The 23,893-nt window shown below is 39.8% G+C and overlaps 1 protein-coding gene across 1 annotated transcript; it reads left to right on the top strand.

Moving 5' to 3' along the window:
- Nucleotides 1-1,857: 1,857 nt before the first annotated feature.
- LOC136828140 (serine-rich adhesin for platelets-like) lies at nucleotides 1,858-22,290 on the top strand. The gene is made up of 6 exons (XM_067085959.1): nucleotides 1,858-1,992; nucleotides 7,086-7,205; nucleotides 8,192-8,344; nucleotides 14,363-14,616; nucleotides 15,219-15,410; nucleotides 15,766-22,290. The coding sequence occupies exons 2-6, from the start codon at nucleotides 7,094-7,096 to the stop codon at nucleotides 20,863-20,865; spliced, it is 5,811 nt and encodes a 1,936-aa protein (XP_066942060.1). The 5' UTR covers nucleotides 1,858-1,992; nucleotides 7,086-7,093; the 3' UTR covers nucleotides 20,866-22,290.
- The last annotated feature ends 1,603 nt before the right edge of the window (nucleotides 22,291-23,893 follow it).

Genomic DNA, 23,893 nt, shown 5'->3' with positions numbered 1-23,893 from the left:
ATGCATTTGAAATATATACATACATATATGTATGTATATGTATATACTATATATACTATATATATATATATATATATATATATATATATATATATATATATATATATATATATATATCATCGAACCTTCAGACGAAGCCTTTTTTTTCATATTCCTCCTGATCTTTCTAACATTAAACTATTAAGTCTTACTTTTCCCAAAGATAATTGATACACCATCGACTGAAATATAATATCCTACAAAGGAAAGTGTTCTATCATTTCTCTTCAGAATAAATGGACCTGACTTCAAGAATATTTTCTAAATAGGACACGCTGATATCAAATATTAACCAACACAAAGAATGATTTATATATACGAAGATTTTCAGCTGAATAAAGGAGTGTATTACCAGACATTCTCTCTCTATATATATATATATATATATATATATATATATATATATATATATATATATATATATATATATATATATAGTGTGTGTGTGTATATACAGAGAGAGATATATAGAGAGAGAGAGAGAGAGAGAAAGAGAGATATTATCACTAATATATTCCTGTATTCCGCTGATAATCTTCATGCAAATCTTTCATTGTGTTGACTAATATTTCATGCCAGCGTGTCCCCTTTTTAAAATATGCCGTAGGCCTACCATAAATTATTCCTGAAGTCAATGTCCCTTTGTATAGAGAGATGAAGGAAAAATTCTCCTTGTAGACTATTATATCTTTAGCAATAATGAGTCAATTAGCTTCGGGGAAAATCAGGCTCTAGTCTAAAGTTAGAAACATCAGAAGGCATATAAAAATCAGGTTTCGGTCTAGGGCTCGATATATATATATATATATATATATATATATATATATATATATATATATATAAGGAGCCCACAGAAACGTCAAAATATAGAAAGTAAATGCTATATTTCAGGGACCAAACTGTCTCTCTCTTCAGGAAAGAAATATAGCATATTATACTTTCTATATTTTGGCGTGTCTATGGGCTCCTTATATTTGATGGAATCTGTTTCAACAGAAAATATTTCACAGTCGTATACAAATATACTGTATACGTATGGAAATGAACACATGTGCACGCGTGTGTATGCGTGTGTGCGCGCGCGTGTATGCGTCTGAAAGCATGCTTAATACACCAGCCAGTCTAGAGAGTGCTTAGTTCTGTGCAAACATTTTTTTATTACCTTATAAACGAAGGCATTTCCGTTGGCCTCACAAACAAGGTAGCATTCATGTAATATGAGGACGTGGAAGGTATTTTAATTTACTGACTAATAACTGGACCCAAGAGTCTGTTCAAAACAGTGTTTGAAATACATTAAAATCAATTATATATCTGATGCATCATCACAGAATTTCCTGGAAGTAAGTTGCTGGCGTAGAATCTTTTCAAAGGAAGATGTTTGTAAACATGTTAACGTATTTTTTGAGGATATGTAACGCATAATTCGTAGATTTTCTGCGTTTAAAAGATGTAATAAAGGGAAAAAATGCAGGGAAGTAAGCCGGTGTAAAACAGTTTGAAAGGAAGGTATCTGTAAACACGTTAACGTATTTGTGAAGAGACTGAAATTATAATTCATAAATATTCTGCATTTAAATGATGCAACGGAGGTAAAAACGCAGGTAATTAGCGACCAAGGGACGACACTTTCCACGCTTACGTATCTGCCAGGTTAATTAAAGCATATTTCGTACACAATGAGCATTTCGAAAGATGCAACGAAGGTAAAAATGCAGGTAATTAGCAAAGGAGAGACGGCACTTTCGAAAAATGCACAGCCATAACCCCTGAGCGAGATGATTTGTTTTGGGTGTGGAGACATTGCAAAGATGAACACCCCAGTGTTGGTGAGCAACAAACATGGCGGGGGTGGAGTGCGACACTTGTTGACCAATCCCCCACTTTTTTCGGCCACCTGGGTCGCCCCCTGACCTCCGAACGCCTTCATTATGTGACCCGGAGATGCTACAGGTGAGCGGGCGCCCCGCCGGTCGAGGGCCACCCCAAAGGGCGGCATGACAGCGGGCCGAAGGGCGAATAGTATTTTCGGGCCAGAAGGAGAAGGAGTCCCCAGGATGCATTCAGCCATGTTCGTTGTTGCAAATGCGTATTGATGGAATGCACCACGACGTCGTTGCATTGACGCCCGCCCCTCACACCCCCCCGTGGGAGGGCACGTCACGCCCGCACGCCCTCGCCGAGCCCTGCGACGAGGGCGCCGTCGTCGTCGTCGGGGAATTTTTCCTCCTGCTGTGTCGTGGCACAAGTAGTGTGACCTCCCCGAGCCCCGTGACCCGACTGACTGACGTCCCGTGAACTTGACACCCGACATGACACCCGACGTGACACTCGACGTGACACCCGACGTGACACCCGACTTGACACCCGACGTGACACTCGACTTGACACACTTGAAAATGAAAGTGATTTTGTTCGAAAGTTTAATTTATAAAATGGCCTTGAAACGTTGTTGATATTATGACCTCGTTATTTATGGGGGGGGGGAGGAATAATGGTGTTTACCTTTGTTGTGTTGGAGAAATGGTTATTGTTGGGGAAAGTTGTTGGGGAGACGTTGCCAGGTACTCGTTGGGGAGATGATTATATATATATATGATGCCAATTGCTATATCTCTCCATGTCAGTCGTTAATAATTAATTAATTGCCCAATTGATTTAATTATTTACATGCCCTGTGGGTTTAATTATTTACATGCCCTATTTAATTAAATGCATGCCCTATTTTTAAGTAAACTCCATGTTTATATAATTAAATACCCTATGTAATTAATTGCTTACATACCCTACTTATTTAATTTTATATAATTTATTTACTTAATTTAATGCATACCCTATTTTATTAAATACATGGCCTGCTTATTTAAATACAGACATACTTAATTAAATACACAAATACACATCCTATTTATTTAATTATACATTCCATCTTGACATAATTAAATACATGCCCTGTTTATTAAATTAAATACATTCCCAATTGATTTAATTAAGTAGTTGCCACAATAATTTGATGAATTTCTAACATGCCCTATTTATTAATTAAATCATATCCTATTTATTTAACTAATGTAAATGGACAAATTAACTTTTAAATGAAAAACGAATGTTCAAAAAATGAGGAAAAATCAGTCACATTTTTCTTTTTTTTGGGGGGGGGGCAGCCCCTGCTTGGAAGGTTAAGCTAGTAACAAGCATAGTCTTGAAGGTTAGGCTGGTAATTACCTTAACTTTGAAAGCTAAGCTAGTAACTAGCATAGCCTCTGAAAGTTGGGCTAGTAACTAGCATAGCCTTTGAAAGTTAGGCTAGTAACTAGCAGCGTAACCTTGAAAGTTAGGCTAGTAACTAGCATAGCCTTTGAAAGTTAGGCTAGCAACTAGCATAGCCTTTGAAAGTTAGGCTAGTAACTACCATAGCCTTGACAGTTAGGCTAGTAACTAGTGTAGCCTTGAAAGTTAGGCTAGTAACCAATGTAGCCTTGAAAGTCAGGCTAGTAACCAGTGTAGCCTTGAAGGTCAGGTTAGTAACCAATGTAGCCTTGAAGGTCAGGCTAGTAACTAGTTTAATCTGTAAGTTAGACTAGTAACTAGCATAGTCCGACGGCTAGGTTAGCCCTGGCCAGCATGGTAACCTGTGGCTACTGTAGCCCCCAGACGGGAAACTAGGTCACTTTCTCCTAGTCTGTGGCAGCCTTAGTATGGTAACCCAGGTAGCCAATTAGGCTAGGGCTTGTATTTAGGTAGGCTTAGGCTAGCCTAGAATTGCTGTAGGCTAGCCTGTTTACACTTGTCTGTTAATTATCTTATTAACATAGTTGTGATATTTATGTCACTGTTTAACCTGTTTAAAGTATGACCTACCATTTACAGAATGACTTAGAATAGGGTAGGTGGGTATGTCATAATTCCTGAACACTTGTTTTGTGTTTCAGACTGAAATATCATGACCTACTTTTGACAGCTGGTTTAGACTAGGGTAGCCAGGTCTGTCTCAACTCCTAAACACTCATTTTAACTAAAATATCAAGAAACGCCTAAAACAGTACGCTAACACCTTGACTTAGTGGACTTTATACGCTTGTAAGCCGTGATATGATTATATTCTGCCGTGCTACCATTTGAATATAGGGTGTTTGTTACTTAACGTATGTAATATAGTTGATACTAACTGGTAGATTGGCTTCTTGTAATCTTACATATAAGGTATTAATTTGAAATATTGATTTTTATGTTTATGTAAATGGGTTGACATTCAAAAGTGAATGATGTGCACTGTGGTTTTAGCCTTATTTTGAGTGCAGTCGGTGGATGACCAGTACTTTATCGGCACTAAGTTTACAGGAAAAGAGATAATGATATTATACAACATCTGGTAACATGAGGGCTTGTGTATAACGAGGCTATGATTAGTGATATCTGTCATAGGCTTTTTCGGTACAGTCAGCCAAACTAATTGCCAGTCCCCCGTAAGGGGTAGTGCTCTTAGTGCACCTCGCAGGGTGCAACGTAGGCATTACTAAAGGTTCTTTGCGGCGTCCCCTCAGCCCCTAGGTGCAACCCCTTGCATTCCTTTTACTGTCCCTCCACTCATATCTTTCTTCCATCTTGCGATCCACCCTTTCTTAACGTTGATAGTGCAACTGCGAGGTTTTCCTCCTGTTACACCTTTCAAACCTACCTGCTCTCAGTTTCCTTTCCAGCGCTGAATGACCTCATAGGTCCCAGTGCTTGGCCTTTGACCTAAACTCTATTTTCCATTTAATTGCCTGTCCTCAGTCAATTGTAGTGAAAAATAGTGGAGAAAACATGAATCATCATTGCAGTGGCAACTCAACAGAAACTTTGGGCATCTGGCTTTGGCGGTCCTGGTCATTTCAGCCGTAAGTTACATAGGCCGTAGCATCCAAAACAATGTAAGACGTAATGTTTGTGGTATGTACCGTCGTGCTTATGGTATTTACCGTCATTATATTATGTTTTACGTACATCCCCAAGGGACTGGCACTAAACACGGCGCCCATTTTGCACGTAAACGTACTTACGGTCTAAATGACTTACGGCCGAAACAACACGAACTCGCTTTCGTATAAGTAACAAATAACCTTTATTATAGCCAGCAACTGAATATTTTCTAGATTATCGTACAGCTAACATCAATTCCATGTACCTTATAGCCAAAAATTACCTATATTTTACCCTTGACATTCAATTTCAGGGATTTATTCAAAAATGCAATATGCAATGTTATTATAAATTAATATCACGGCTTATAAGTGTAAAGTGCTAAGCTGAGGTACTACTGTATTGGAAACTGATATCTTGTGTACAGTATATAATAAAGAAAACCACATGTACCAATTAGTATTAATTATATGACAATACGTTCAATGGATTGGTTTACCACGAGCAGTGGGATACGCATAGCCTAGATTGCCGGAAAACGTATATATAAAATTTTATGTACAGATAGATAGAAATTAGTCTTTGCAGTGCTTCTGAAGCCCAACGTTGGGCAAGGTTTGGTCGTTTTGGGTTAGACTGCTGGTCCTGGCTTTGGCTTGGCTATTTGACCATCTCAAAATTTAATGGGCTACTTATTCTAGACTGTTACATGCAAGTTTCAAGTCAAATTTGTTTTACAAAGTGCCCATAATTGCGTGTGGTGTTTCTTTAGTGTTATTTCTATTTATCTCAACAGTTTAAACATCTTTTATAGCAATTCTGTTCAAAGTGAATAGTTACCAAGATGTTAGCAGCTTCTGTTGGAAATTTTCATACAGAAATTGTAACTTTTGCTTCTTGAGGTGTTGCTACATTTGACATTTCAACCGGAATCATGGTTAAAGGCCTGTAGTCAGGTATGGAAATGGTGCCTTATGTCAGGTTAGGTTAGGATTTACCCATTGAAATATGGCATTCTTAGTGATGGAAGCAATTGTTGAAATCCGTTGTGGTCAAATATTCGTCATGCCAACACAGCCACACACAATCCAGAACGTTAGACCGCAAATAAATGCTAATTATAATTTAACTTTTAATTTGGGGAGGAAGTGAAAAAGATGAAAGATTGTTCAGATTAAGAGAAATAACAATACAGCAGTAATATAAATAATAATGTTAGTGTCATGTCCTGGAGATGGCTAATTATTGTATATCATAGTTACATTGTGTAATAATGAACTAATAAGCTGGTGAGGGCCTCATTTCTATTGATACGTATAGTCAAGTTTATTTTTTTTATGCCACTGTATCCCACAATCGATTTTGACAGGAATTTTATGTTGACATGATTTGTATTCCTTTTTTTGTATGGTATATTTGGAACCTGTGGTCGATTAAATTTTTGCATGGTCCTTATAGGCTCCTAGTCACATGGGGTCTGACAATGAAGCCCCTGGCTAGGTTAGGGTCTGTAAATTTTATCACAGAGGCTGTTTTGTTTATGCTAGTTGTAACATTTAAGGAAGCCCAAATGCATATTTCCAAAAATTCAACATCATCTAACCATGCCTAGTGGTGGATTAGAAATAGCAGAATCTGCCGGTCCTCTGCTCACATTTGATGTACATTATGGATGAGAGGGATGTTAAGAGTTGTGGGAAATAAGGTGGATAGTTAAACAGTACCTGAGATGGATGGAATTATAGCAGTAAACTGCCATTTATACAGGTATAAAGTACTGACAAGCATCCATGCTACTCTGGTATAGAGAAGCTATCTTGCCACTTTAATTATATTAAATTAAATTCGAGTAGTTTAACAAGACTGCCAAGTTAAAAGTTACTGTAAATCAAACATATTTAAACATACAGCATAATATATTCTTTAATTACACTCTCTCACTAATATTCTTAGGTCACTTAACCAAACCATTTGGTCACATCGAGACTTTTAACTTGCCCCAAAAGGATTTATTTATAAATGTGGGATGGAAATTCGAGCGAGTCAGTGCCAAAGGAGTGGGACTCTTCTTAATTTTTAGATTTTCAAAATTTCAATGCTCAATTTTTAGACGTCACTCCATTCGCTATTTCTTGGTGTTTCAGGTTGCAGGATGAGTGGGCTGCATCGGCTCCGAGTTACGGAGCTCCACCCAAACCTCCTGTGCATTCTGTGCGGAGGATATTATGTGGATGCCACCACCATCGTTGAGTGCCTCCATTCTTGTAAGTGTGGCAGATCGTTTACGTTTAGGATATCTCAGGTTATTCGGTGATGTATTTGAACCTTGAAAATTAGGTCGGTGTTTGAATATCTAAAACAGTACATTTGACACAATTTCAAAAAGGTAAAGTAGGTCAAGGTTTAAACATTCAGAACAAAGCATTAGGTACATAATTGTCAGAAAGGTATCTAACTGTTATTTAGGATGCATTTGAACCTTGAAAATTTGGACAAGGTCTAAATATTCAAAATGCATTTGACATGTATTGTTGAAAAGGTATAATCATTGTTATTTATGATGTGTTTGAAACTGGAAAATTAGGTCAGGGTCTGAATATGGAAAACAGTACATTTGACAAAATGTTGAAAAGGTATCTTTACTGTTACTTAAGTTGTATTATTACCCTGAAAAATAGGTCAAGGTCTAAATATTTAGAGCAAAACACTTGACACACTTTGTCAAAAAGGTATCTTACTGTTTTTTTTATGTCTCTGAACCCTGAAAAGTAAGTCAAGGTCTGAATATTTAAGACAATGCATGGAAGTATAAGCTGTCAAAATACAAGTAGCGGTTTTTTAATCCTTTTGTAAGAAGATAATTCTAGATTGACAGGTTCGTTTTAGGGTCCATTATTTCACTGAGATACTCCCCTGTGGGGCGGGGTTAGTGCTGTCAGTGCACCTCACGCGGTGCGTTGTAGGCATTACTTAAGGTTTTTTGTTGCATCCCTTTGGCTACCTCTTTCATTCCTTTTACTGTACCTCTTCATATTCTCTTTCCGTCTTGCTGTCCTCAACCTTCTCCAAACAGTTGCACCATTCAGACCTTGTCACTGTCAATTTCCCGTTCAGTCCTGAATGACCTCGTAGGTCTTAGCACCTGGCCTTGGCCTAAATTTCATGTTCCATTCCATTCTGTTCCACTAATGTAACTAGTTTTTAGGCAGCGACAGTCAGCTTCTAGAACCCTTTCTCGTCGTATTTTCAGTTTGTAAAACCTGCATAGTACGATACTTGGAAACAAGCAAGTTCTGTCCCATCTGCGATGTCCAGGTTCACAAGACCAAGCCGTTACTCAGCATCAGACCTGACAAGACCTTGCAAGATATAGTATATAAGCTTGTACCTGGATTATATCAGAGTAAGTTCTAAACAGTTTGCTGTTTTATGGTGGTATCTGTATGTTTTTATGCAGATTTAGCTGTATGTCAAGTATTTTCAGGCTTGTAGCCATGCAATACAAGTGTTCTCATGCTTTTAGCCATATGTCACATTTATTTTCATGCTTTTAGCCAAGTATTACAAGTATTTGCATGCCTTTAGCCATATATAATTATTATTTTCATGCTTTTAGCCATATATTGCAATTTTCATGCTTTTAGTCAAATATCACAATTATTCTCATGCTTTGAGCCGTATATCACAATTATTTAAATGTTTTTAGCCATGTGTCACAATTGTTTTCATGCTTTGAGCCATATATAACTACTATTTTCATGCTTTTAGCCACATATTACAGGTATTTTCATGCTTTTAGCCATATATCACAAATTATTTTCATGCTTTTAGCCATATATTACAAGTATTTTCATGCTTTTAGCCATATTTCACAATTATTCTCATGCTTTTAGCCATATATCACAATTATTCTCATGTTTTGAGCCATATATCACAATTATTCTCATGCTTTGAGCCATGTATCACAATTATTCTCATGCTGTGAGCCATGTATCACAATTGTTTTCATGCTTTTAGCCATATATCACAATTGTTTTCATGCTTTGAGCCATATATCACAATTGTTTTCATGCTTTGAGCCATGTATCACAATTATTCTCATGCTTTGAGCCATGTATCACAATTGTTTTCATGCTTTTAGCCATATATCACAATTGTTTTCATGGTTTGAGCCATGTATCACAATTATTCTCATGCTTTGAGCCATGTATCACAATTGTTTTCATGCTTTTAGCCATATATCACAATTGTTTTCATGCTTTGAGCCATGTATCACAATTGTTTTCATGCTTTTGAGCCATTATCACAATTGTTTTCATGCTTTTGAGCCATGTATCACAATTGTTTTCATGCTTTGAGCCATGTATCACAATTGTTTTCATGCTTTGAGCCATGTATCACAATTGTTTTCATGCTTTGAGCCATGTATCACAATCGTTTTCATGCTTTGAGCCATGTATCACAATTGTTTTCGTGCTTTGAGCCATGTATCACAATTGTTTTCATACTTTGAGCCATGTATCACAATTGTTTTCATGCTTTTGAGCCATGTATCATTGTCTTCATGCTTTGAGCCTTGTATCACAATTGTTTTCATGCTCTGAGCCATGTATCACAAATGTTTTTGTACCTTGAGCCATGTATCAATTGTTTTCATGCTTTGAGCCATGCATCACAATTGTTTTCATGCTTTGAGCCATGTATCACAATTGTTTTCATGCTTTTGAGCCATGTATCACAATTGTTTTCATGCTTTTGAGCCATGTATCACAATTGTTTTCATGCTTTGAGCCATGTATCACAATTGTTTTCATGATTTGAGCCATATATCACAATTGTTTTCATGCTTTGAGCCATGTATCACAATTGTTTTCATGCTTTTGAGCCATGTATCACAATTGTTTTCATGCTTTGAGCCATGTATCACAATTGTTTTCATGCTTTTGAGCCATGTATCACAATTGTTTTCATGCTTTTGAGCCATGTATCACAATTGTTTTCATGCTTTGAGCCATGTATCACAATTGTTTTCGTGCTTTGAGCCATGTATCACAATTGTTTTCTTACTTTTAGCCATGTATCACAATTTTCATGCTTTTGAGCCATGTATCACAATTTTTTTCATGCTCTGAGCCATGTATCACAATTGTTTTTGTGCTTTGAGCCATGTATCAATTGTTTTCATGCTCTGAGCCATGCATCACAATTGTTTTCATGCTTTTGAGCCATGTATCACAATTGTTTTCATGCTTTGAGCCATGTATCACAATTGTTTTCATGGTTTTGAGCCATGTATCAATTGTTTTCATGCTTTTGAGCCATGTATCACAATTGTTTTCATGCTTTTGAGCCATGTATCACAATTGTTTTCATGCTTTTGAGCCATGTATCACAATTGTTTTCATGCTTTTGAGCCATGTATCACAATTGTTTTCATGCTTTGAGTCATGTATCACAATTGTTTTCATGCTTTGAGTCATTTATCACAATTGTTTTCATGCTTTGAGCCATGAATCACAATTGTTTTCATACTTTTAACCATGTATCACAATTATTTTCATGCTTTGAGCCGTATATTACAAGTATTTTCATACTTTTAGCCATATATACTTATTATTTTCGTGCTTTTAGCCATAGTTTACAAGCACTTTCATGCTTTTAGCCATATGTAAATATTATTGTCATGCTTTTAGCCATATATTACAATGATTTTCATGCTTTTGGCCATATACCAGATATTTTCATGCTTTTTTAGTTATAAATGATTTGTTTAACCAGACCTCTGAATGTCATGCTTTTAGTCATATCACAATTATTCTGATGCTTTTAGCCATATATAATTATTATTTTCATGTTTTTAACCATATATTACAAGTATTTTCATGCTTTTAACCAGATATGTATCACAATAACCTCTCATGCTTTTGGCCGTACATCGGGATAGTTTTTATAGTTTCGCTGATTATCAGGATAATCTTTTATTGTCCTCACCATATATCAGATGATCATTTTTATAGTTAAAGCCATATACAGTATCTGGAGAATTCTTATAGTTTTCACCATGCATTAAAAACCATTTTCATAGCTTGAATATGTTTTATAGCCTTAGCCGTAAGTAGAATTTTTAGAAATATCGTGTTTACACTTTAGTCATATGGTGTATCAGGATAATTTTCACATTTATTGCTCCATAATTCTTTCAGCTGTTTTGCTAGATAGATCAGCAATGTATATTGTTGATCGTTTTCTGATATTTCATACAGTATTACTGTACATACATGTTTCATGCGATTATTCAGTTTTCAGCCGACATCAGGCATAGTTTTGGAAATAAGTCCTGTTATTATTAAGTAGTTTAACCAGACCACAGTGCAAAAAGAAATATTTCAGAATCTTCAACGATGTAATAGTGTAGAGTAATATACAGTGTACAGTAATAAATAAGACCATTTTATTAGAGCAAACTCCTATGGCAGGCTCTTCGAGCGTCACGTATATTATCTCAGTGTTCCGAGTAAGCATTTTAATCAATTAACCAAACTTCATGTGATCAAGTTCTGGTTCATACACTTCTGTAAGCGAATATGATCCCATCTTTTATGGAGGGCTATTCTCAGTTTGATATTTGGAGCTGATAATTAAAAATTTCTTGGGTAATCAAGTTGTACATACAGGCAGTCCCTGGCTATCGTAGGGGATCTTGTTCCCAATGGCGTGACAATAACCAGAAATCGATGAATATCAGTGCTTATCGGCACCGATAAGAAGGGATCAGTGCCTCTGTTAGGTGAGTATTGGCGCTGATCTCTGGTTATCGTCACCAATAAGAGGGTGTCTGTGCCAAAGATCCAGTTTACAGTATTGTCATCGCTAGACAAGCGCCGCAAAACCGGATCGCCAATAACCGAGGCAGATAATAACTGGGGACTGCCTGCACTGTGACTTTAGGTCTTTGGAGAAAGAACAGACTATATTTTTACTTATGTATCCCCTGGTGTGTTGCTAAATGGCTCTCGTCAATCCTTTTCCCAATAGTTAATTTTCACCAAGAGGGAGAAAGAGGCTTTTTGCACCATTGCACTGGGCAACAGCATATCACGAATATAGTAATCTCATGTTTTAACCGCAGTAATATGTCTAAGGGGATGTGGACAGTTGCGAGTAAAGGGATAGACTTATGTTTAGCCTGTGCTAGGCTATCCAAAAACCCTTGCCTAGCCTTGCTGTTTACTTAGCTTACCCTATGCAAATATACACTTATTTCAGTAAAACAAAAAAATTCACATAGGACCAAAGTACTGTTTAAAGTAATGTAATACACCCATAAGCACTGCACTTTAGCAACAAAAATATCTTTCTAGAGACATTCATATAACTATTTATTCATGAGCAAGTATTGTACGTACTGTATTGTAACACCACATGCAACAATCCATAAGTGCCTCATGTATGTATTGTAGTATATGTATCAAAAGTAATGAATGTTTTATACATGCAACAATAAAAAATCAAAATGACGAAGACCTTAGTAACCAATAATGATCAATAAAATGCACCTGCACATTCACTAAAGGTCACCTTATCCCATGGGTTCCACTTCAGTAATATAAGCAGAGGTGCCCACTCTCTCCAGGTGTATTCTAAAAGAACGATCATCCAGAGATTTTTGTTTCCTCAACCTTGCCGTCTTGTGATGGCCCATGTTAGCAGCTGTACAAAACCACTAAAAGAAGAGGTGTTCCCTGTCACAGAGGTCTTCTCGACCCATGACCCCAACTGGGCATTAGGTCCTTGCCTGCATCAAAGACCCCCCCCCACTTCTTGCAACACCTGAAACTTCCAGAGCTCATCTGCTCCTGTTGCACATGGTTCAGTTATCTGATGAAGTGGTAGCCTAAAGAATGTAGGGGATGAGTCTGTCTGTCCAAAGGAAGCAAGCTTCATTAGTGGTGTTGAAGGATCTCCAAAACATAAGACCATTCAGTGGCTGCCCACCTTAATTTCTCCCTTCCCAACTTCAGTCAGGGAAGACTCTACAAGGTTTAAAGATGCTCTTTGTGGCCCTTGTAGCCCTCTGAAAAGACAAACATGACTGTGGTTTCTCTGAGCATTCCTTGCATTCGCCAACTGGTAGGTGTGGGTCCTCTAACAAATCAGTTCATTGCCAGGAGAGGAGGTGAAAGCCAGGAGGATGGGCATTTGCCGGCCAGGACATTGAACCGTGGCATACCTCTTGCCAACTTTGTGATGAAGAAGCAGGACACAGCAACAAAGAACCTGTCTGTTGACCCATTCATGCTCTCCAAGATGTTGGTGAAGGAGCTTCTGGAGAACTGACATCTACTGCAGTTACAGTCGCACTGGTAAACCAGGCTTCCTCTTATCCTCCTCCAGGTAGCTCTCTACTGCAAGCAGGAAGAGCCACTTCTTCATTGCCACAGAAACAAAGGCATGAGACCTGTGACACCTAGATGACCCTACTCAACCACCCTTACCAAGCAGATGAGGAGGCATTGGTCCCTCTTTTAGGCCAAGTAAAGGACAATTGTCTTCAACTAATTCTCTTGTGAGAAGTGGAAAGAGGTGGTGAGTGCTCTGTTTGCCTTCAGACGGTTCTTGGGCCTGTGAGGACTTATCTCCAGAAATTTAGAAGATGGGAAAAGATACAAGCAGAATGTCGTGAGAATTGATTACCAACTCCTCTTTGTGGAGACAAGTTCCCCTCCCCCTCGCACATCTCAGCCAGTGGACTATGGACATACAGTAGTGACCTTGAGAGTATCTTGGCCTCCAATTTCTAGTGTCTCCATCCTGAAGGGGAGACACTAGAAATTAGGGGCCAGTAACCCATCAGGTAGGAATGCCTTGTAACCTTGCAACCTCCAGGGAGCTTACTATCATGTCCTGATCCATCTGTCATTGAGAAACTACCATCTGAGCAAAAGTGCTGCTCACTTGGAGTAATTCTGATAGACAACCCCAGGAGCCTGCCACCCTGGAGGAAACTTCTCAAGCAGTTACGGTTCCTCAGTTTTTATGACAACCTCAGCATACTTTGACTTCTTGCTGGGAACTTTTCAAGTGACAGTAAGAGGTCATACTGTCACTCTTCTTCTGTCTGGAAGGCAAAAAATGGTGTATGTCTGGAGACATTCAGGAATTCGAATATGGACGTATGATTGATGAGTTTGTATGGATGTTATTTATATTGTAAAAACTCAACTTTTAGTAACCGAATGTCTATAATAAAAATCTTGCGATTCGTGTCTTACCCTTGAAATGTTGTGAGATTTTACTTGTGATGTGATTATTTATAGGTATAAGAAAGTAAGTGTTTAATGTCTGTCGTGGGACGGAGGCATTTGGTGAGGTCAAATTCTTATTTTTATCAATTTTCATGTCATAATTTTTTTTGTTACAGATGAGATGTGTAGACGAAGAGACTTTTATGCAAGCCATCCCGAAGCAGATCCTCTCACACCAGAGGATGGAGGAAAAGACCTGGGTCGGTGGTACATACTACCCGATGACCCAGTGTCTGTGGCCCTCCACCCAGCACCTTCCTCATACAACCCAAAATATTTCAATCTCCGTTCAGTGTCTGCACCCACCCATACTTGTCCTAGTGCCAAGATGTCAATGGATGAAATTAAAGCACCTCATCTCCCAATGAAGGTTTGTATATCATAGAACTTGGGTCCAGAAAAGGGAGGTACCATAACCTGGTAACAGTTGGTTCCAGAGAATAAGAAGCATGATGTTAAGGTTTCACTTGTTGTTGAAATTTTTAGAGGAGAAGCAATTTTTGGTTGTAAATTACCCGAGTACAAATTTATATATACCATTTATTCCTTGTGGAAGGCTATAGAAACCATTTAGAAGATAAAAATTATGATGTATTGCCTACCTGTTTTCTGTCTCGAAAGTTTCCTGTTCAGTTTTTGTAAGGTACTCATGTGAAATTTGATTTTTTGTTGAGACCCAGTACTGCATTACTAAGTAGACAAATGAGCATAATACTGTACTTCTCCCCACTATTTTCTCACGCCCCTAATTTTTCTCAGTTTGTGCGATGGCTCCGTACAGTATTTATTTTTCATTGAAAAATTATTGCCGATTCATGTAAACGAGAGACAGTTTGAAGTTTCAAAACTTCTTGTAGAGGAAGTAATTTTCAGTATACCCAGTGTCTGTTAAATTCAGCGCATGACCTTTCTTTTGTTACCTTTTCTTTGCTACGTCTTGCCTGTTGTTTCACGTAGCTTCTCCGTTCGCAGAAGGACAGCAGCCACGTGCGATACCTCCAGTGCCCTGCAGGAGTCAGCGTAGCTCAGTTGAAGCGGCTGTTGAGAGCAAAATTTGGCGTCAGTCCGTCTCATCCGCTGGCTGTGCTGACCTGCACTTCGGAAGATCCCCTCAGTGATACTTTAACTCTCGTCGATGTGGCATACATAACATCTTGGCAAAGGGTGAGCATCCAATACGGCTTTCCTCATCACAGCTGTTTGTTCAGATTACCGAAGGCTTTGTTGAGAGCAATAAGTATTCGGCATATTTATGCAAATAAACAGCATAAACCTTGAAAACTTTTGAGAAATCTAGTCAGTCAGCATTTCCTGATAGGATTTAACCCCCCCCCCCAGTTATAGTAGTCTGGATTTGTGCAAGTTTAAAGAATTAACAGTCTAAACTTTTAAAAGCTTTTGGGAAATCCAGACAATCTGGATTATCCAGTTCTGAGGTTTTACTCTCTTGGTATCTCTTAACAGTACCTCTTTACCACAGATAATATGTTGCACACTGATGACTGTTTTTGTATTGCAGACTGAACCGTTGCAGCTGCAATACAGGATATACGAGAGAGCTAGTAAAAAGATCAAACTGGACCCAGAGTCGTTCAGTTCCGAAGCCTTGAATTCCAATGAAGAAATGCCAAAGTTAGAGCCGAGCGTTGGGAACGGCGCAAACGTCTCAGCTTATGCTTCCTTGGATGCAGCGGGAAATGTCCTGGAGTACAGGTGTGCTCCCCTTCTCCAAGCCTTCGAAACTAACGATTGTGATACGTCTCTTAAAAAGGATGAGGAAAAGTGGCAGACGGAGACTGGGAAGGCCACCACCGAATCCCAGGCGACCAGCTGCAAAGATTGCGCGGCAGATGCGCTCTCGGTGGCCGCAGCCAAACCCGAGGAGGTCGCTGCCCCGGAGGGAAGTTGCAAGGCTCCGGCGAGTGAGGAAAAGACTGAGTCTGTGCAACCTGAATTGACACAGGGTAATGGTGGAGAGAATGGGAGTGAAGCAAAAACAGACACTGGTGGTGGTGGTGGTGGTGGTGGTGGTGAAAGTTGTGATAGTAATTTGCAGAAGGTCGCGAACGTGACAGACGGTAATAATATTGTCGACACGTATCTGACGTACGACAGAGCTTACGCGGCGGCACCCAGCAACGGTGTCAATGTCGGGGTGACGTTCATACCCAGTGAGGTGGGTTATATTAGCCCAGCTGGAGTTCCTTGTACAATTATCCCCAGTGGGAGTTGCGTTCCAGTGAGTGGGGATTGCATTCCGGGTGGGGTGGGGGTTCCTGCTGCTGCTGCTGCTGCTGTGTGCAGCGGTGCAGCTTTGCACAGACCACTGCAAGGGGAGGCGGGGACGACCGACCACGTTAATGTTTGGGTCGCGGCTGGTCTTCAGAACCTGGTGAGTGAGCCTGCGTTGTTGACGGTGGAGAACAAGCCCAGTGCTGTGGATATGAAAGACGGAGAGGACGAGGGGAAGGAAGTGCAGCTAACGATAAGCGAGTCTGGGATAATGAGTGCTAGTGGTAGGGGGACTACGGTTGAAGGAATGGTCAACGCCATTGAATCAGAAGCCTGTGAACTTTTATCGAAAATAGAAAGTGGTTCAATTGGGGAGGACTTCCCTCCGAAGGCTGGTGAGAAGCAAGCAGAGAGAGAGACTATTGCTGAACCTCCAAGTGTGATAAACAAACAGTCCAAAGTCAAAGATAATATTTCTGTACCCGTAGACACTGTCAAAAATAAAGTAGATGGGAAAGGTAATGCCAACAATAAAAATCAAGTGTGCTCGAAGGGGGCGACCTCGAATGTCATGCCTCCTTCCGGAAATGTGTCAGCTGTGACACTTAAACCAAATACTACAGGTTCCAAAGATTCCAAAGGAGCTGTGAATGAAAAGACAGAAATGGAGACTTTCCCTGATAATGTAGCCAAGAAGTCCATCAGTGAAAGCCAAGACAAAACCTCGGACAAAAGAACGATGGAACCCAGAAGACCGAGTGACACTCAGCAGCCAACAAAGGATCCCAAGGAAGTTGGTAATCCAAAGGACTCGAGGTCTACCCATATTCCAGCCAGCCTCACAGCAGCTAGCATGGCAAATCTCAATAAACCTCATCTCAAAGCAGGACCATCAAAACTGTCTCAAGTTGAGGAAGTTAAAAGTCAGGACACCAAGCCAGGTAACAATGGAGTCAATGTGAGGAAAGAGGGGAAGCTAGACCAGAGTGGGAAACAGTTACTGTCATCAGGTGGCTGCAGGAAGTCGTCGCAGCCCTACGGCTACAGGACACTCAAGACCCCTCCAAAGAGCTGGAACCCCACAATTTCACGAGAGCAGCTTGCTTTGGGAGCTGGAAAGTCTTCCAGTGGCAAGGGTCTACAGGAACACGTTCGTCCAAACAAGTTTTTCAAAAATCGTAATAATCCGAGGTTTTTAGGGAATCCTTCGGCTGGGGTCAGACCAATGTTTTCGAATGTGAATGACAACATTTCAAACCAGCAGAAACGAGGTGTCGTCTTGAAGCTAGACCCAAAAACTCTTGGACCAGTACCTGTGCCTGTGAGTAATGATATCAGGTCCTCTGGATGCCTAACATCAGTGTCGAGTTCAACTTCCTCTGTGTCTTCCGGTCAATCGGCAACGATATCGACAACTCAGACGACAATGTCTCTTGTTGGTTCCTTGCCAATGTCTTCGGATGGTCATACAGCCGTTTCATCTTTGCAGACTTGCAATACGGAGGCTGCTGTGGCAGTTGCAGCGGCTAGAGTGGAAGATGCACCGGTAACAAGTACCAAAGGATCACCCACTTTGCCTACATCACTCAAGAGTGTAGCCAAGGAAAGTACAAATTCAAGTTCAAAAGTCATTGGTAAACTTAACACTACTGTTCAAGAAAGTAAAATGATTCATGATACAGTTAAAACTACCAGTAGTAGTAGTAGCAGCAACAGCAGCAGCAGCATTGGTAGTAAAGTGAATAACAAAATTAGTGCCACAGCCAAAAGTGAAAATATGTCCACTGTACAAACAGCTGTTAGTAATTCCAAAGTAGACATTAGTGGCCAGTCTGTCGTTGTCACAGAAGACAAAGCTAATACAGGAACAACTGTACAAGTTGTGAGCACTGTTGGAAACATGGTGCCTAATTCTAATTTGCCTAAACCAGCTTTATCAACAGCAATCCCAACTTGTGTAACACAGCTGAGAGCAGCAACAATAAACACACTGACTCCTTCTAATACCAGTTTTCAGCCTCAGCAGCACTTCACAGTGGGGTCTCCAGCGGTAGGCATAATACCTTCGTGTGGGGTGTCCCTTCCTGCCACAATAGGAACGATGCCTCTTCCGTATTACACCAGTCCTTCTCTAGGTTATCCAACTTACCCTTTTGTTTATCAGAGTCCAGATGCTACGATTGGCCTTATTCCGACTCACCCCTCTGCCTCGTTTATCCCTGCGTTTTCTTCTTGCTTGTCCCCTCGATCTCCTTTGAGTCCCCGCAATATCGGGGGAACTAAGATGTTACCAGATCTACCACTTCAGTCCAACCTTCTTCCACTAGTGCCCTTAGTTTCCCAGGTTCCCCCACAAGCCCTCTCCCCTCGGCCCATGACCCCTCCTTCACCAAGAACCCCAACTTCCAACCAGTCTCCAAAGCCGTATCCTACCCAGTCACCAAGACAGTCGAGCACAAATCATTCGAGACCCCAAACTCCCCACTCTCCCAAGACACTAAGTACAGGACACACAAGATCTCCTGTTCAGTCTCCAAAGCTACCTGCTGGACAGTCTGGTAAACCCCAGTCAGGGAGCCAGCTAACTCCAACCATAACTCAGCCTCTTACTCAGACTCAGACGTCAGGGACTCAAGTCACCAGTTCTTCTCAGTCGCCTAACTTGGCTTCCAAATTGAATGCCTGTGTACAAACTTCATTTTCTCACACAACTATCATGCCTAAAAACAACATGAGTTTCATTCCTTCTAAACCTTCTGTGCCTCTTCCTACCAAGAACGCATTACCCAGTCAGTCATTAGGATTAAGCCAGCAGGTGGTCTCTGTCAGCAGTTGTTACCCAAACACTTCTCAGTCCCCAAAGCCTTCCAGACCAAAAATGCCTCAGTCTCCTAAGCTGACCAGCTCGGTGGGCTGCACTCTACCATCAGAGACTCTTATCAGAACAGGAAGTGCGACCCAGCCTGTTCGACCTGCGACACCACAGTTTGCTAAGTGCTCTACGCCCTCTTACTCAGCAGGTGACACGAGGACCACCAGCGTGAGCGCTCCCAGAATGACGGTCACCAGTCAAGATCGGCTGCAAATAGCAATACCACAGTCACCTGTCTTTACAATGCCTTTGCCCGTTTCCCAGTTCACGACAGCTGTCTCGTCAGGAGTGTCTGTTGCAGGGTTGCCAGTACCACAGATGAGTAATAGTTTAGAGGGCACAGCAATGTTCCATCCACAAACATTGCAAGTATCTATACCACATACAATGTCAGCATTATCTCAGAGCGTCAATGGTACTGGAAACACGAGTATGACAGCTGTGAGTAAAGGGATGGGAAATCTGCCCGAGGTATCGTCTACAGTTTCATCTTTTATTCCAAATTCATCCTCTGCGTCTGTGCTTTACCCTCACAATAGCATACAGAATATCCCACCTGTTTTAACAACAAGCAACATGACCCCAATTCCCGCAGCAACCGGTACACCAGCATGCATTTCGGCAGTGCCAAGTTGCACTTCGCTTACTCAGAATTTTCCTTTCAACAGTAATGCTTCCTGTGTGAACCCCATGATATCCCCCTTAATCCCTCCTCCAGGGCATATTCCATCCAGCAGTGCAGCTGAGACTCCCAAAGTATCATCTGTTATGCCTGTTGTAGTTTCAGTTGGGAATGCAGCTGTGTCATTGTCTGGGAACAACAGCACAAGTTCAAAGGTTTCGGTGAACAATGCGGTGTCTACCAGCTGTCCAGCAGTGACTGGGGTATCTCATGATGTGACCAGAAGTGTGGCCTCTGCGGTGTCTGTGAGCTCATCCGTAAATTCGTTACCAACAAACACCTGTTGCGTGTCGTTGCCTCATAGTACTGCGGCATGTTCCGTGCCCGCTTGTTCGGGTACCACCACTCTATCGAGCACGTCATCAGTTACTCCACCCGGAATGTTGGCAGTGACGTCGACCAACAATAAAGTTGAAGAATTGCCCCATAAAGTGTCATCCCCCATTGATGTACATAAAAGTTCTGTAGCAAATACCTTTTCCTTAAGTACAACTGCTAGTGTAGCCATATCTCCAAGTATTACTGGAAGTTTTGCCGTACCTCTGAACGGTACGACCGACGTCATGTCGTCCCAGTGCAAAACACTCAACACCCCAGACAGTATGGCTAAAAGCTCTCTGTCCCCAAGTAGTGGAGTTCTCAATCCCAGTGGTAGTAGTGACGTGGGTGGGAAATCTGTGGTGATGAATGCAAGGGAGAGAGGTGGCAACATGCCACAGCCAAGTGCCTGTACCCCTGTCTGTGATGTGACACATGTGATTGATGCCAAACTACAGTGTGCTGAACCGAGTGTCAGCAGCAGTGATGGCCCCAGGCCATGCCTCAAGAGTTAAATGTTGCACAGTTAAAAAAGGGCAGCAGCGTTGTTGGACGCCACAGATATAAATATATAGGACTTTATATAATACTATGGTGTACCTTAACCTGCCAGTTATTTTGTAAATTATACAACACAAATATCCTCTTTGTTAGTGTGTTTCAAACACTTACTCTCAAAGTCACTTCTGAAGTGCTAGTTAGGGGCTTCTGAAGTGCTAGTTAGGGATACTTATTTTTGATCTTTATGATGCCTTCCTTTGTCCTAGCCAAGTCTTACAATAAACAAAAAAAAGCTTGTCATGGTGATACCACGAGTGTTTGCCAGCCGTATTAACACCGAGAGGTAGAAATCTTGCAAGTCCATAAAAATGGGGACAAGGACAGGCGCGCAAAACATTTTCATATAATTCTTATCATCAACATGGCTGTGGTTTGCCTCTTGCATTTCATAGAAGATTGGGCAACAAAATTCATTACTGCTTTCAGATGTGAGTGGTTTTGCGCACCGAGAAAGTTGTCCTCATTTCAGTGGACTTGGACGGGAGATTACTTTCTTTTTCATTTTGTTTGCATATACAGTCATAGGTAAATGTATCCTTGTAGATTCCATCACCCTTGTTATCAAGTCAAAAAAACGACCTGACAAATTACATATACTCGTTTCCGATACGAATTCGCTTCAAAATTTGGACTACTCGACGGATCCACCATGGCAACTCCACTTTGAATGCACCTTTTTGCACGCCTCTTCAAAACAAAAAATAAAAAAGCCATCTTGTTCTTCGAACTGTACAGGTGGGAGGGGGGGTGGTGTGTTGGGCCAAAAGTAGTGAGTTCATCCTCTTCGTTAACTTGAGCAGTTAAAGTACGGGAGTGCTAGATACAGGTCTGTTAAATATGGTTTCGATTAAGCATTCTGTAGTAGTCTTTCAGTTGTCATATACGTATATATTATATAAATATATATTATACAGAGAGAAATTTTTATCATTTAAAAGATAAAAAACATTATGCTGGTACATTTTTCCAAAACAAAGGCATTCCTAGTCTTTGCTTTCAAAGAATTTTTTGATTTAGTAGAATTTGTTGAAACTGAATTTGTTACCGCTGTATAGAAAATATATAATCTTGTTAAGGTTTTTATTGAAGTACATTTATTTTAATATGATTAAACTGTAAGACATGTCGAATTTAAGTCATTCTGATGAGTTGTGTTATGCTGAATAACTTATAATAAGCCTTTCCTGGTGCATACTACCATATCCCTGCAGTAAAATGACAAACATGACACTCCATTGTATAATGCACAAGCCCTGGCTCACGATTGTGTTACCAAAGACGATTGTAATGTATCACGACCAATTTTAAATTGTCGGCATGTTGAGTTCGTATCGTCAGCATGCTGATTTAGGAAAAAGTGCCAGCATTAAAAAAATAAAGACTTCAAATTCTATTTGCTAATGACACCGTGAACGTTATTTTTTACAGAACGAAAGGGTTCATCAGATGTATAGATCCAAAACTGTATTTTGGAACAGTTATGACGTAATATTTGTAAACAACACATTGGTGGGTTAAATTTGATAACGAATTCTCTGGTGTTCTTCTTGTGTCGAAATCATCTCACATAGACTTTTAAGAATTATATGACATAAGTTGATAGCTCTTACGGTTGATAATATTTTTTGAGTTAATGAGAAAACTCAAGTAGTACTGCAGCCAGTGTTCCTTCAGTTTACTGTTCGAATTTGTTTCGCCAAATGCTTGATATTTTCTCTCCAAATGTATGAATGAGGTTTTTTTTTTTTTATATTTTATCATGTGAAAAGTGTCGCTGGGCAAGGATGCTCTGGCTTAAATTTTGTTACTGGTGCCTGCTCGTAAAAATAATGTGTCATACTTCAGTACATAAAATTGTTTTCACTTGTGTTAAAAATGTTCACGTTTTTGTGAAGAATTGTTTTCACCTTTTTTTTTTTTTTTTGTAACAATGTTTATGTTAATTGTAGTTTTAGGTTAGTATTTTGTTAAATGCACTTTCAGTTGTACGTTCTTAAAACTTCCAGTGCCGTAATCTTTTGCTTCAAGTCTGTGTGACGCTGTAACACGAGAAGAACAGAGTAGCCATTTATGAGATTTTATCTTCTTTGACTCAAAATAAAAATGTTTGTAAAGCTCAGATTTATGTATTTGCTCAATAGTCTGTCAACCATACTATTTTAAGGCAATAAGGATGAGTTTGTAATTGTTTATATTCTGTTAATTCGATTCAAAGTTTAAGTTGTAAGATTTTTAATGGTTGGCGTTTTATTTCTCGACTCGATGCTACTTCAGCCTCTTTGTTGTCTACGGATTAGCAATTGCAAGCACGTACTGCAGCTTTTATGCCCCCTAGGTTAGACGGAAAAGGACTTATTGGCGAAGACTCTGATAGAATTGTTTTTATCTCTCAGATGTGATTCTAGGACGATGACAATGGTAGTAGTGTCTGTCGGTTTCAGAGACAGTGATTGTTTTTATTCTGAATTCAGATCTCCTGGCGACAGTTGCAAAGCTGTTGCCATCTGAATATTTATTTTTTTTACAAGGATAGACAGTGATATTATTGTAGTTGAATACGAAACACTTACGGGAATGTCTCCCACTCATTTTCCATAGTATAGATTGAATCGTGTTTGTTATGAAAAAAAAAAAATGTACTGTGTGTGTACTCCCATTTAAGCTTGTTTGTATTTGAATCCCACAGAAGTATTCGTTAATGGCTAGGCCATTACCTTTTCATTTTAGGGATCTGTCCGCAAGATAAATTAACAAGTTAAGTGTAAGTGTAAATAATTCTTGAAAAAAGGCTTTACTCCACTTTTGCTTCTAGTTTTTGTAGCATTGATTTTGAAAAACACACCCTTTGGACTTGACTAGAAATATAACCAAGTGGGGCTATCTTTTTAAATGTTTAAGTTAGGAAAAAGAATGTTTCCATTGTGATTTTGTATCTCATGTCTTTTGCAGAGATTGTACGATTTAATTTTGTTATTTGTGAAT

Source organism: Macrobrachium rosenbergii, chromosome 42, assembly GCF_040412425.1.
Source record: "Macrobrachium rosenbergii isolate ZJJX-2024 chromosome 42, ASM4041242v1, whole genome shotgun sequence".
Taxonomy (NCBI): domain Eukaryota; kingdom Metazoa; phylum Arthropoda; class Malacostraca; order Decapoda; family Palaemonidae; genus Macrobrachium; species Macrobrachium rosenbergii.
The sequence above is the reverse complement of the archived record's forward strand: the minus strand, read 5'-3'. Positions and strand labels throughout refer to the sequence as shown.

Excerpts from the sequence above, each read along its gene's own strand:
- LOC136828140 (XM_067085959.1), top strand. The coding sequence starts at position 7,094 with ATGAGTGGGCTGCATCGGCTCCGAGTTACGGAGCTCCACCCAAACCTC. Across the intron at positions 7,206-8,191 it reads CGTTGAGTGCCTCCATTCTT|TTTGTAAAACCTGCATAGTA; the intron begins GTAAGTGTGGCA and ends TCGTATTTTCAG. Across the intron at positions 14,617-15,218 it reads CACCTCATCTCCCAATGAAG|AAGGACAGCAGCCACGTGCG; the intron begins GTTTGTATATCA and ends CTCCGTTCGCAG.